Source organism: Centruroides vittatus, unplaced genomic scaffold (assembly GCF_030686945.1).
Source record: "Centruroides vittatus isolate TY-2023 unplaced genomic scaffold, ASM3068694v2 contig_955, whole genome shotgun sequence".
NCBI lineage: Eukaryota > Metazoa > Arthropoda > Arachnida > Scorpiones > Buthidae > Centruroides > Centruroides vittatus.
This window is the reverse complement of record NW_027122634.1, coordinates 1,601,101-1,613,965: the sequence shown is the minus strand read 5'-3', so window position 1 is coordinate 1,613,965 and position 12,865 is coordinate 1,601,101. Positions and strand designations below refer to the sequence as shown.

The 12,865-nt window shown below is 30.5% G+C and overlaps 1 protein-coding gene across 2 annotated transcripts in view; it reads right to left on the bottom strand.

The window, feature by feature from the left end:
- Window positions 1-12,865, bottom strand: part of LOC136985201 (methylthioribose-1-phosphate isomerase) — a 42,128-nt gene that overhangs the window by 17,226 nt on the left and 12,037 nt on the right. For both annotated transcript variants that reach the window (XR_010882302.1, XM_067282426.1), the window contains exon 3: window positions 11,775-11,944. Coding sequence is in view for 1 of the 2 variants with exons in the window: in XM_067282426.1 (XP_067138527.1) it covers window positions 11,775-11,944 (170 nt within the window). In the remaining variant the exon portion in view is untranslated. The remainder of the gene's footprint in view (window positions 1-11,774; window positions 11,945-12,865) is intronic.

Here is a 12,865-nt window from a genome sequence, read left to right as displayed (position 1 = left end):
TGATGTTCCAGAACAATTTTATAGACAGCTGGACCTTCCTTTTTAGGCTACTCAACTGCCTACTCAAAAATTAAACAAAAATTAAACAAAAATTTAAATTTAAATTCGTCACCAGAGGGATATATCGGCGTAATCTACATTAAACAGCGCTAATTCTCAGTGGATAAAAGGAGCCGAGATCCTGACAGGATAAGGATGACTTAAAGAAGATGTCATAAGATTACCATACCAATTTTAAAGATTTTTTAACTTTATTGATTTTTCTGTGTTTTTTAAAGGAACTTTTTAAAGAGTAGGCAGTTGAGTAGCCTAAAAAGGAAGGTCCAGCTGTCTATAAAATTGTTCTGGAACATCAGAGTAAATGGTGATCGTCTAACAAATTTTGGAGCGACTTGTCTCTTGTTTGTAAAAAAAAATAAATGTTTATTTAAAAAATTAATTATATTGCAAAAATATCATTCTAAAAATGTGTAAACATCCTCCATAGTATCGATAGAAAATGAGTGTTTTTAAAGAAATGTATTTTGTATTTTGAAAATACATTTCTTTGAAAAAACAGACACAAATTTTTTCTCTCTATAATTTTAGGAAGTTAAATAATTTTATGCTAAACTGAAATAATATAAAATTAGGAAAACAAATATACTTTACGTCAGTTTTTTAACTTTTAATGACGACTAGTATTCTTATAATTCTCTAAATGTAGCTTCTATATATGGTAATAAAAGAATGAATATTGATTTGAATTTAACTGAAACACTGTACTAAGTAAATTCCTAATTTTTCATGAGATGTAAAAAACAAAAATCTTTGTTATTCATTAACAGACTTCTTGAAAACCATTATTTGTGTTACAAAATCAAACCAAACAAATATTCATAAAAAATATTTTTGATATTTAAATATTTATTGATCAGGTATGAGAAATATTCTGTCTAACAATTTTGACAAATTAAAAATATTTGTCAAGCTTAATTTTTGACACACAAAAATGGATACCAAAAAGAAATTGCTTATACTCTAATACATTTTAATTATGTACTATTTTAATTGTATATCATTATATACAACAATTTATAATAAATTAAAATGTTAAACTTTATCAAATTGGTCTTTCAGTACATACAACTATATTAGGATGTATTTTCAGTGGAACTCATATCCAGAAATCCTCTGTAATAATCTTGATTTGTCAGAATAACCAGTAATGGTTATTCTGACAAATCAAAAATGTCTTTCAAATTAAATCAAATTAAGCTTTATTTGTTATTAGATATCTATAAAACATTAAACATAAATATTGATATAACCTCATATTATTACAAGTGGCTACACACTTATCGTAACTGACACTCACTGAATCAGTTAGTGTCAGTTAGAACATAAATTTGAATAATAATAACTGAAAGCCACATATATCTCAATAATATTAATGTTGTTAAATTTAATGTTATGTTAATGTAATTTCTTGATTTATTGACATTTTAATCAAATAACATAAAAATTATATATCTAAGACAATTAATTTATTTGAGTTAGTCTCAAATAATTAATTTCTATAAAATTAAAACTTAATATATTCATCACAGTAAAATTTGTCCATAAATATTCTCCTTTATATTTCTTTTCTGATTTTTACATATTTATTTTATAAATATTAAATAAATATTTATTTAATAATATTTACATATTTAATTAAAATGTGAAACAGCTAACTTTTTCATATTTTAATTATTATTATGACTGTAATGTTTTCAAAGGAGTTTTTTTTTTTTTTACAATGAACTTCCATGCTGATGATAAGCTATCTACATCTCTTGCATTAATGCATTTAATCCTTCAACCTGTTCTTATATATTTCAATTTTCTGTGTTCAGCACTAATGTCAGAGAGCGTAAAGCCTTAACTATTTCTGCCTCATCTCATTTTACCAGAAAGCCTTCATCTTGCAACATCTGGATAGTACTATACTACAAAGGCCCTTTTTCACACTATATTGATGCTTTTTAAGGCTAACTCCCAATTTTTTTTTTTTTTTAATAACTTCAGTATAATTCTTCTTTATTCCTAATTGCATGTTTTCATACCATATCTTGTACACATCTGCTTTTTCCTCTTTCTTGAACTTAACTTTGTCATACCTCAATATATTGTAAATATTTGGCACTCCCTTGAAAATTAGCTTAAAGTCTTTGTTGTCTGCCATTTCTTTCATAATGTACTTCATGTTCCTGTTAAGAGTAAACTTTGTGATTGTATTGAGTCTGCTGTTTTGAGTCTTTGGCCTGCTTCCTTCATAACTTCTAATCAGTCCTGTTATTGTGCTAGTTTTGTATCCCAGGGCTTTGGTCATTTCCTGAATTCTACTAAGTTCCTTCAGTTCTTTATGTCTAAAAAATATATCTTTAACAAACTCTTTTGTTTCATCTTCAGTTTCAGTCCATCCTTGTTGTTATTAACCTTATCAAGAAAGTCACTCTAATTCTTTTGTTAATTTTCCAAAGTTGTACACATCTTTTAAAATACACAATATTGTGGCCATCAGCCATATTGTCATACATATTTTTACTTACATTCTAAGTTTATTGTATAGTCTATCCTTTCTTTTGTTCTAAGTTTCTTCTAAAAATTTCCTTCTTAACCTTTTAACAGTGGAACAGTCAGGTGTGGGGCTCCCACTTAGTTGTGGAGAAGAAATGTGGGAAATTTTTAAAGTATATTTTCAAGCGTTTTTTTCTCATTACCATTTTGGAAAAAGATTTTGTAAACAGTTCTGTCTAGTAAAGAAAAGTCTTTTTTTATTGTTACATAATTCATTTTTTATGTGAATTTCTTTTTTGTGGTAGTTTTTGGCTAGTTTTTGGCGATAACCCCAAAAGAATTTAGCGAGTATAGTCGTCCCTCACCACTGCCACATGATTGCCTTGGACGATTATAATCGTCCCTCACTGTTAAGAGGTTAACCCTTCTTGCCCTTGGGGAGGGATTATCTCTTTCCTGAATTTTAAGGAGAACAAAAGAGGATAGGGGCGCTGAGGGAAAACAGTCCAGAAGGGAGACCCTTTTTTGGTTCGAGAGCGACTCAAGAGAAGAACGAAGCAGCACTCGATACTTAGAGAGAAGGCTGCGAAGTCAGAGAAACTGTAGAGGTCTAGAGAACTAAAGCAAGAGAGTCGTGAGAACATCAACTAGAGAAAGGAGTATACCAAATTTTCCTCAGAGAGAGACAAGGGATCCCTGACAAGGACAGAATGGACATAAAATGTACACAAGGAGCATTTTTATACAAGTACAACCCGGGTATTTTCAGTCTACATCTATTCATCTTTCTTACTTTCCTACATCCTTTTCCTTCCTTAGTTTAAGCTAGATATAGTATTAGTTATAAGTCAATCGGTCAAACATTGGTTGTTGTGCACGCTGGTTATTCCCAACTGTACGAGGACAAAGAGATGTCCTCCATTTGTAAATATTGTATAGTTGGGGTCCATACTGTAAGAACCTGGTTGGAGAGAAATAAAGGATACTTTGTATTATATCTGATCACTCATTCCTTCGTTTGTAATATTTGTTCGTGGACCTTATAATCTCTCAATAGCAACCATCACAATATCAACCTTGAAATCACTAAGAATACTTTTCTCTGGTTTTCTTAACACCAGTTCATATAATAACAAGGATGGGTTGAAACTGAAGATGCAACAAAAGAGTTTGTTAAAGATATATTTTATATTTATTGTATTCTATTTTGGAACAGTTTGTAACTGACATTCCAAAAGTATGGCACCTGAGAATAGCCTATGCATTAGACTGAAAATGTTAGTGTATAGAAAATAAATGTGTTTCAGCAGCAAGATGTGTTTAGTGGTGATTTTAGATACCTGTAGTAATCCAAAAATAATTTATTAAAAATAAATTTTTTGCTTTATCTTTGCACAAACAAATCTCAATATCCTGAGAATAATTATTGAGATTTGTTTATATAAAAATTTGTTAAATTTTTACATAAACAAAGCTCATTTTTCTGTTATCATTGAATATCAGTTATCCCATAACAAATACAAATTCAGAAAATATTAATCTTAGCAATATTAAAAAGTAAAAGACAAAAAATATAATTTAATTAGAATAATCTGATTCTGATGAATGATTTTAGAAATATTTAAACATTAGTTAATCACTAAATTAAGAAAATCTGTAATGATGATAAATTACATAGACAAATTTAAGTATGTGTTGCTTTATCTTGATAAAAGTTGACTTAGCAAAATCCAAGTTACTTCATTATCAATAAAAACTGAGTAAAAATAATTTATCTTTTTGATTATCAGATCATATATAACTTTTTAATTAAAGAACAATTCTGACAATAAAGTAATGTTAATATAGACAGATATTGACAAAGTTGTTATTCATGTCTTAAAATTTACTTTTATGAAATGATAACAAGAACATTGTGAAATATAGGCAAGTTAAAAACAAATAATATTCTTGTTTGGCTCAATGTCACGACTGGGTGTATTCATAGACACTTGGCAATTTTCATCATCAACTTTTTAAAGTGTGCCTAAGAGATATCTGGTGTAAGAATAAGATATAGTCTACCTGCAAAAACACGTAAATGTAAGGATGGTTTTATTTGTAAAAAATCCTTTTGTAACATGTTTTTAATTACCAAAGTTTTAATAATTGATTGTATTCAACAATGAACTAGATGTATTTTTGGTTGTCATATATATGTCATTCCAGGATGTAATGGTATGTCTTTAATTATCATAATAGAATATCATGTAATATAAGAAATTTATATTTATGTTTTATCGTGTAGCCGACCAAAGAGGGGCTGAAGCCTGAAACGCGTCTCGACAAATAAAGTTCTGAAATAAAAAGTTGATGATGAAAATTGCCAAGTGTCTATGAATGCATCCGGTCGTGACATTGAACCAAACAAGAAAAAGAAGACATGGACGGTTTCAACACATACAAATAATATTCTACTATAATGTTTGCCTAGAATCAGAAACCATAAAATAAAAATTGTATTATATATAAAATAATTTGTAAGAATATGATGAGCAAATATGAAAAGTATTATACGAGGACATTTTTTTCAACCTCTGATGGTCCATATAACAAAGATGTGTAAATAACAAAATGAATTTATTACTAAAAGTTAGGTACAAACATGATTACTTTTCGACATAATCACCGTGAAGATTGAGGCATTTGTCATATCTGTGGATGAGCTTTGCAATCCCATCATCATAGAATGTTGCCATCAGTGACTTGAGATGGGCCTTAACATTGTTTTGAAAATCGTCATTAGTCTCGAACCTCTGCCCTCCTTAGCCATGTTTTTAGTTCAGGAGAGAGGTGGAAGTCACTTGGTGCTAAATCGGGGCTGTACACAGAGTGTTTAAAAAGTTCCAAGCTAAGTGGAAGTCTGAAAGGTGAAAGTCTTCACACCTTTAATGTGTGAAGACTTCCACCTCTTTCCTCAACTGAAAACATGGCTAGGAGGGCAGAGGTTTGAGACTAATGACAATCTTCAAAACAACATTAAGGCCCATCTCAATCACTGGCCTCAACATTCTATGAAGAGAGGATTGAAAAGATTCACAGATAGACAAATGCCTCAATCTTCACAGTGATTACGTCAAACAGTAACCATGTTTGTACCTAACTTATGGTAATAAATTCATTTTGTTATTTATATTTGTCTTTGTTTTATGGTTCATTGGAAGTTGAAAAAAAAACTGCCTACATACATCAAAACATTAACAATTTATATATTTTTATTGATAGAAATAATTTATAAATCTTTTGAAAAAATTCTTTTCAATTAAAGAATATTTTTGTTTTTAAACTTTTAATAATGTTTAAGATTTATTAGTTAAATTTATTAGTAATTTCAAATTTTTTCACTATGGCCGATCTTCAATTAAAAATAGCATATACCAAATTTATATTCTCATTATGTTTTTAAAATTTAATTTGAATATAAAAATGCTTTTTGTGCACACTTAGGATTATTATTTTTTATATTTTTACTCAAGATTCACTAATATTAAAGAATATATGACAGCTGTTAATCTCTATAACACAAAAAACATTTTATCTTTTAAAGCATATCATTTTATAAGGATTTTTATAACATAAGAATGATTTCAACTCAAGCGTGATAAATTATAGAACACTTTGAAGTGCCTATAGTACAAAAATAAAATTTTGACTCTGAAAATTGAGTGACTCTCTAACATTATGTCTATGGAGAACTTTTTAGTTTTCAAACATTTATTTGAACTCCTAACCTAGATAATAAAATAAAAATAAAGATAATTAGTGTATGTTTTTGAAATAGGTGAGAAAATGCACTGCAAGAGGAAAGTAAAAATTTGGAGTTTGAGAATTTTTGGAAAGTTCTAAAATGTCCTAGATAATTTGGAATTTTTTATGTTGAGCATTTTTTAAAATTTTTAACACTTCCAATAATTCTCTTATTGATACTTTAAATGTTGAGACTCAAGAAATGTCTGATAATGAAGATTCTCCTTGAAAGAATTTTCATTATTTATTACATTTCTCAATAAAATATATTTGGAATAAAATTTCAATTGAAAATCAATTAATGTTAATTCAATTTCCCTCCTATAACCTAAAAAAACTTTTATTATTCTTAACATTGAATTTCCCTTACTCTCTTGCAGGTGCATGTCCTCATCTATCTCAAAAACACCTACTAATTGTCTATTTCATTAACCAACTTTCATTTTATTTAGGTCAAAAGAAGTTAATATTAATTTTTAAACATTTATATGATGTCTATTGAGATTTTTTTAAGAAAATCACCTTTCTTTTTACTCAATTTTCACAGACAAAAATTCTATTATTATTGTATTACAGGCACTTCAAAGTGTTCTATCATTTACAATTTAGTTGAAATAATTCTAACGATTTTATAAAAATCCTTATGAAATGATGTTCTTTAAACAAATGAAGAAAGTGTAAGTGTAAATTTACATTTTGACTTCAATATTTTTATCCCATTTCATTTGATATTAATTATGTTATAATATAATGATTTTAAGAATATCTTAGATTTATTGGGAATACTTAACTTATAGTGAATAAAATTGAGATGGAAAACTGAGTAAAAATAAAATAATTCTCTTTTTATAAACAGATTATGTAGAATTTTAAAATTAACAAACTAACATTCTAAGAAAGAATTAAATACAATAAAATCCCATTTTAATGTTTCTCAATTTAACATCGTCCCAAATTTTACATTCACTTTTAATTCTCCTGATTTCTATTGCTCCATAAAAACAATAGAATTTAACACAAAATTGAAAAATGTTAGATTGAAGTATAAGTCAAAATTGCATTTGGATATGAGCTAAACTTAGATTTTAAGGAGTATTTTTTTAAATATTTACAGGATAAAAGACTGGGTGATTTCTGTATTCTGAGTTTTTACTTGCTACATTGTTATGCAAGCAAAATAGAAATGGATTAAATATTGATTTTTATTACAGATTTGCACTTCAAGATATTGTACAATAATTATCAATAATTGATATTGTTATATTAATGTGTACCAAATTAAAACAAAATATAATAAACTTGCATAATAAAAAAATAATTGTTTTGTTTATGATTAATATAATCATCAAGCCTATATATCCTGTTCACTGTTTCAGTTCTCGTAAACAACAAAACTACAGCCAGTTTGGCTGTCAATTCCAGACCTGTCAGTGTAAATTGTGATGCCCTGGCTGCCAGGGATGATGTCAAGATGTGGGATAGGAGAGCTAGGATCTTTTGTATGAGGGTAGGGGACCTGAAATCAGATAGACTTCATTGCTGTTGTTGCCTTTTGGTATGGGAACGATTCTTGCTATTTTCCATAGGTTTGGAAAAAATGCCAAAGGTCAAACAGTAATTATACATACTGATGAGATGCTCAGGAATCAGACTCCATATTTTCTGAGCAATTTCAGAGGTAATTCTGTCCACACTTGAGGCCTTACCCCTCTTCAGCTCCATGAAGGCATATCAATATCTCTGCTTGAAAAAGGAGGGACATCAGGTGTCTGAATTGGAAGAAAACAGTCATGCCTAAGCTCAGTGTGCCAGCTGCAGTTGTCGTCTTCTGGTTCTGCAGGACAGAAAGTGTCAAGGTGCGCCTTTACTGTGCTGGCCAATCAGGAGGAAGTGTTACCTTTGTTTATGACATTAAGAATAGAGTTAGTACACAGCTTTTTACAGCACATTTTAGTTATATATTCCCATGGCTTCCATGAAGCCTGCATACAAAAATCCCTCCAGGATTGTTTCTTCAAGTTAAGTATTTCAGTTTTATAAAGCTATTGGTATTCAAGATACCTGTGCTTGAGCTCCCTTTGTGTGCCATGGCTTTTTTGAAATATTCTTCAGAGATTGTTATTTATTTTGTGCATGTCTAAAAGCGTCCAGTTCCACCATGAGATGGTCTTTCTACAGTATGCAGATTGCAGGATTAATATTAATAGCTCACAGGCCTGACTGAGGGTCTTGATACTATTATTGATATAAAGGAGGACCTCTTGCCTAGTGTTGATTGAGTCAGTTTCTGCTATTTCTTCCCAGTCCACACATGCAATGTTATAGCGAGACTCACAGCTAATGATTTGATCAGTGCCAGAAAGGCAGCAGATGTTAAAAGAGATATACTTGTGGTCGCTGAGCAAGTCCTCCTCAAACTCTCCATCCAGAGATTTGATTAAAACAGTTTTCCAAACATACTGTAATGTTGATCTGGCTATGATTCCTGCTGTTGCAGTAGGTGGGTGGCAAGTTTGGTCATTGTTTAAGAGTATCCTGTTCTGTAGTAGGAACTCCTCAAACATCTCTCCTCTTCCATTCAGCCTTTCACCTCCCCACGCTGGAGAATGGGTGTTGATATCTCCTGCAATAATGCAATAATAAGTTTCTCATTAGGGAACTCATGAATAATATGCTGAAGGTGGTTACCTAACCTAAAATGCAGATTGGGTTTTATGGCCAGGGTCAGTAAATGTTCACAATGATAAATTTAGAAATTTAAAGATATTAAGCTCAATGCAGACAGTACAGTCATTACTAAGGTCTGGGTGGTGAAGAACTGATATTTTTCTGTACCACCACCATTATAGACCAAGGATAGTCTTTTGTACCCTTGATGATTGAGCAATAGGTGGGTAAGGAGGCTGGTGAGTTGAGACACTACAGTTCCTATATAAGAATAATGTCAAATTTATGCATTTCAGAACATAAGAGGGATGAGACTGCAATGCCTCTGCCCAAGTTGATTTGCAGTAAACAAAGTTTTTTATTGTTAGTTTGAGTCATAGTCTGTGCAAGTGATTAGGTTTGTTTTAACTTTGAGATAAGTACACAGGAGCTGTCTCTGGCATTATGATTACTTTTACCTGTTTTGTCGTGTAAGCAGTTAACACATTTTGGTGCTTTATCCTTATTGGGGCAGGCATTCCTTAAAAGAATGTCCCAATAAGGATAAGGCACCCAAATGTGTGCATTAGCTACATGTGTTGGACTCCTGTTGACAGTTTTTTGAACTGTGGCCAAAGCAACAGCACCTGAAACATTGAAGCACCAGGCAAAAGTCTGATTGTTTCCATTCTTGCATGGCAATGTTTAATTTGTTTAGCATTAAGAAGTACTTATGTACCTGAGGAGAGACTTCTACCACCGGGTTGCAATAGCGACTGTCTTTTTTTTCCCCCATAGTAAATCTTATTTGTGTCTCATCTGAGAATTGTTCCTTGGAGAATTCTTCATTAAGAAGACTGTTTTGTGAGTATATGTTTTTTATTATGTTGTCGTGCTTCTCCTTTTTCAGGACCAAGTAAATGATAACGTGGGACCTTCTTTTCTTTGGGAGTTTTGTCAGGATATCGAGTAGTTTTCTTTCAATGCATTTTTGGAGAGGAACTAGATCCTCCTCCTTTTCAATTTCTATTGCTACTCCCCCTTCACCGATTTTTCTACTTCTTTCTATTCCAATTTTCATATCGGACAGTCGAATGCTCTGTTGTACAAGCCTATAGGTGCAATCGCTGTCCTGTTCCTTTTGGTCATAAACCAGAAGGATGTTAATTGAGCTTTTTGGTGTCTTAATATTGCTGTCTGTCTTCCCAGACTGAAGAACACTACTTTAGGAAGGGAGTTGGCGAATAACAGGACTTTTATTGTGATCTAATTGATCAATTTCTTCCAGAATGACCTTCTGTTTCTCTGCAATGTCTTAATTGACATCTTTGGCTAAGATTTTCTTAAGTTTGTTGTTAATCCCCACAATCCCCATACCTCCCATTTTTGAAAGAATCTCATTTTGCTTATCAATTAGCTTTTGATTGTGCTCCCCTGATAATATTCTTTCAACCTTCTCTGTCATTTCATCGAGACATTAGAGGACAGCCATATTTTCATATAGTTCGATTATTCTTTCAATACTATTGATATTGCCACCCCCAAGAAATTAATCCCCCCATCCACTAGGCCCAATCAAAATATAGAAAATTAAAATTAATTACTTCCATCTAATTAAGATCTAATAGACCAAACTAACTGCTATCTGGACTGAACAAGACAGTATCCACAAAATTGTCCACAATTGAAGAAAAATCACAGAGCTCAGAGACGCACAACCTATCACATCAGAATTTGGATCGACAGTCTGTAACAACATATTATATTCATGTGATATCAGTGAGTCTCTTAGTTTCATTTATGCTAATTACTTTGCAGGCATGACTCCAAAACACATGGACAGTGATGCCGATAGCTCTGATAAGCCAGATTAAAAAGCTGTAAAGTGCTTGATTCTAGAGGTAAAATTGAAAGTTAGATTTAGTGAGAAAAGAAAAAGTCTGTTTCCAAAAATGTTTTGAAGTTGGTATAATGCTGTAAATCATAAAAACAATTATTATTAATGTAGTGTTTACTTACCTTATTTTATTTTTAAAAAATGTGTGATAGACATGTTACTACAGAAAATAATAATGGGATTTGCTATTTTATGTGACTTCCTGCTTATATGAGGAGGGGAGGTCTTGAAATATATTATATGCATTTAGTGAGGTCCTACTATAATAGATCAGACCAAAAATAATTTTAAATTGAAAGAAATTCTAGGGACTTATTTTTATCTGAGTTAGATTGTCAATAACATTCAGTACTGCATACATTTTGCTAAAATAACAGGTTGATCAGCTTTCACTACTGTCCACTTTTGCCCATTAATGTTCACAACATTAGCCTATTTACTATTTGAATTTCATGGTTCACTTCATACCCACTGCCTCTGGGTAAAACTTCCTATTCATATAGAAGATCTGATAAGAACCAGATATAAACTATTTACTCTTGCAAACAATGTCATAATTCTATCAAAGCTTATAAAATTGAATGATTTTTTAAATGAAAAGTAGCCTATATAATTCCTAGGAATATCGTGAATGTTTCATAGAAGTCAGTTCAGCTGTTCTCACATGATACTAGAACAGAAAAACAGACAACAAATAGATGTAAATTCAACTTTATACATATAGATAGTGATGGATTGTTGTTTATTATTGTAGAATAGTAATGTTTCATAACAGAACAAAGAATTTTATTTAGTTAATTTAAAAAATTAGACAGTCAAATTTAAATGAAAATTATTAGTATTAAAATTTATGTATTTTTGTGACATACAATGTAACATCACTATGCACAGTTTTTATATTTACCTAAAGCTGTACCATAACCTGCAGTTGCTAAACTTCCTGTATTGCAATGAGTTAAAATAAATAATGGATCACTACAGCAATACTTCAATATATGATTTGCTCCATTATCTCCAATTAATTTATTTACTTTTACATCTTCATTTAACATATTTTCTATTTCATTAATTATTCTGAAAAAAAATAATAAACAAATCTTAATCTTAAAATAACATAAAAATTAAAAATATGAATGCTTTAAAAATTATGAAAAACTATATTATTTAGATAAATCATTATGTTATTTTATAAGATTGAAAAAACAAACATTATCTACTAAATACAAATATCATTTAATATTATAATTCTCAATAACAATCCTAGATACCAATCAACAAAAAGACAAATTTGATTTATATTAATTTTATATACAGAATGCAACAAAACTCCAATAATTTAGGCATAAATTTTAAAGTCAAAAATAAGCTTAAAATTCTTTATAAACGTTTTTAAAAATCCATTTCATTTTCAAGATCTGGCCTAACAAAAAAAAGGGACTTTTCAAATTTCCTTTCAAAGTACTAACACTAGAGTTGTCAACTTTTTAAAGTAATTTTGTATTTTTTAATATTTTTGTTAATGGTAGTGTTACCACCTGTCCGGTTTTCACCTGGACAGTCCGGGAATTGACTCACTGTCCAGGTGAACTATTAATTTTGACCAGGAATTTCGTAGAAATTGTGAAATTATGATGAAACAAAGTTCTTGCAAATATTGTTATAAATTTACACCATTTGAACAACAAAAGACCTCACACTACTGAAACTCATCTGCCATTCTGCAACGTTACTCTGTTTATGCTGACGTGTGACACGCAACCTGCCTCGACCTTTTTTTTTTATTTTGCTTGTATGTTACTACTCCTACGCAAGTCCCTAGTCTCTAACTGTAACTGATTTAGAAGCAGCATGCACGTTATTCTTTGCATTGTAAAATGACATTGCACATGTGTCAGGAACTTCTGTTCGAACAAACCTGCTGTCGGGTCAGTGATTTTGTAAAGGTAGCAACTAGTTAATGGATTGAGGTAATTAAATGTTACCCAAGTAGGCCTT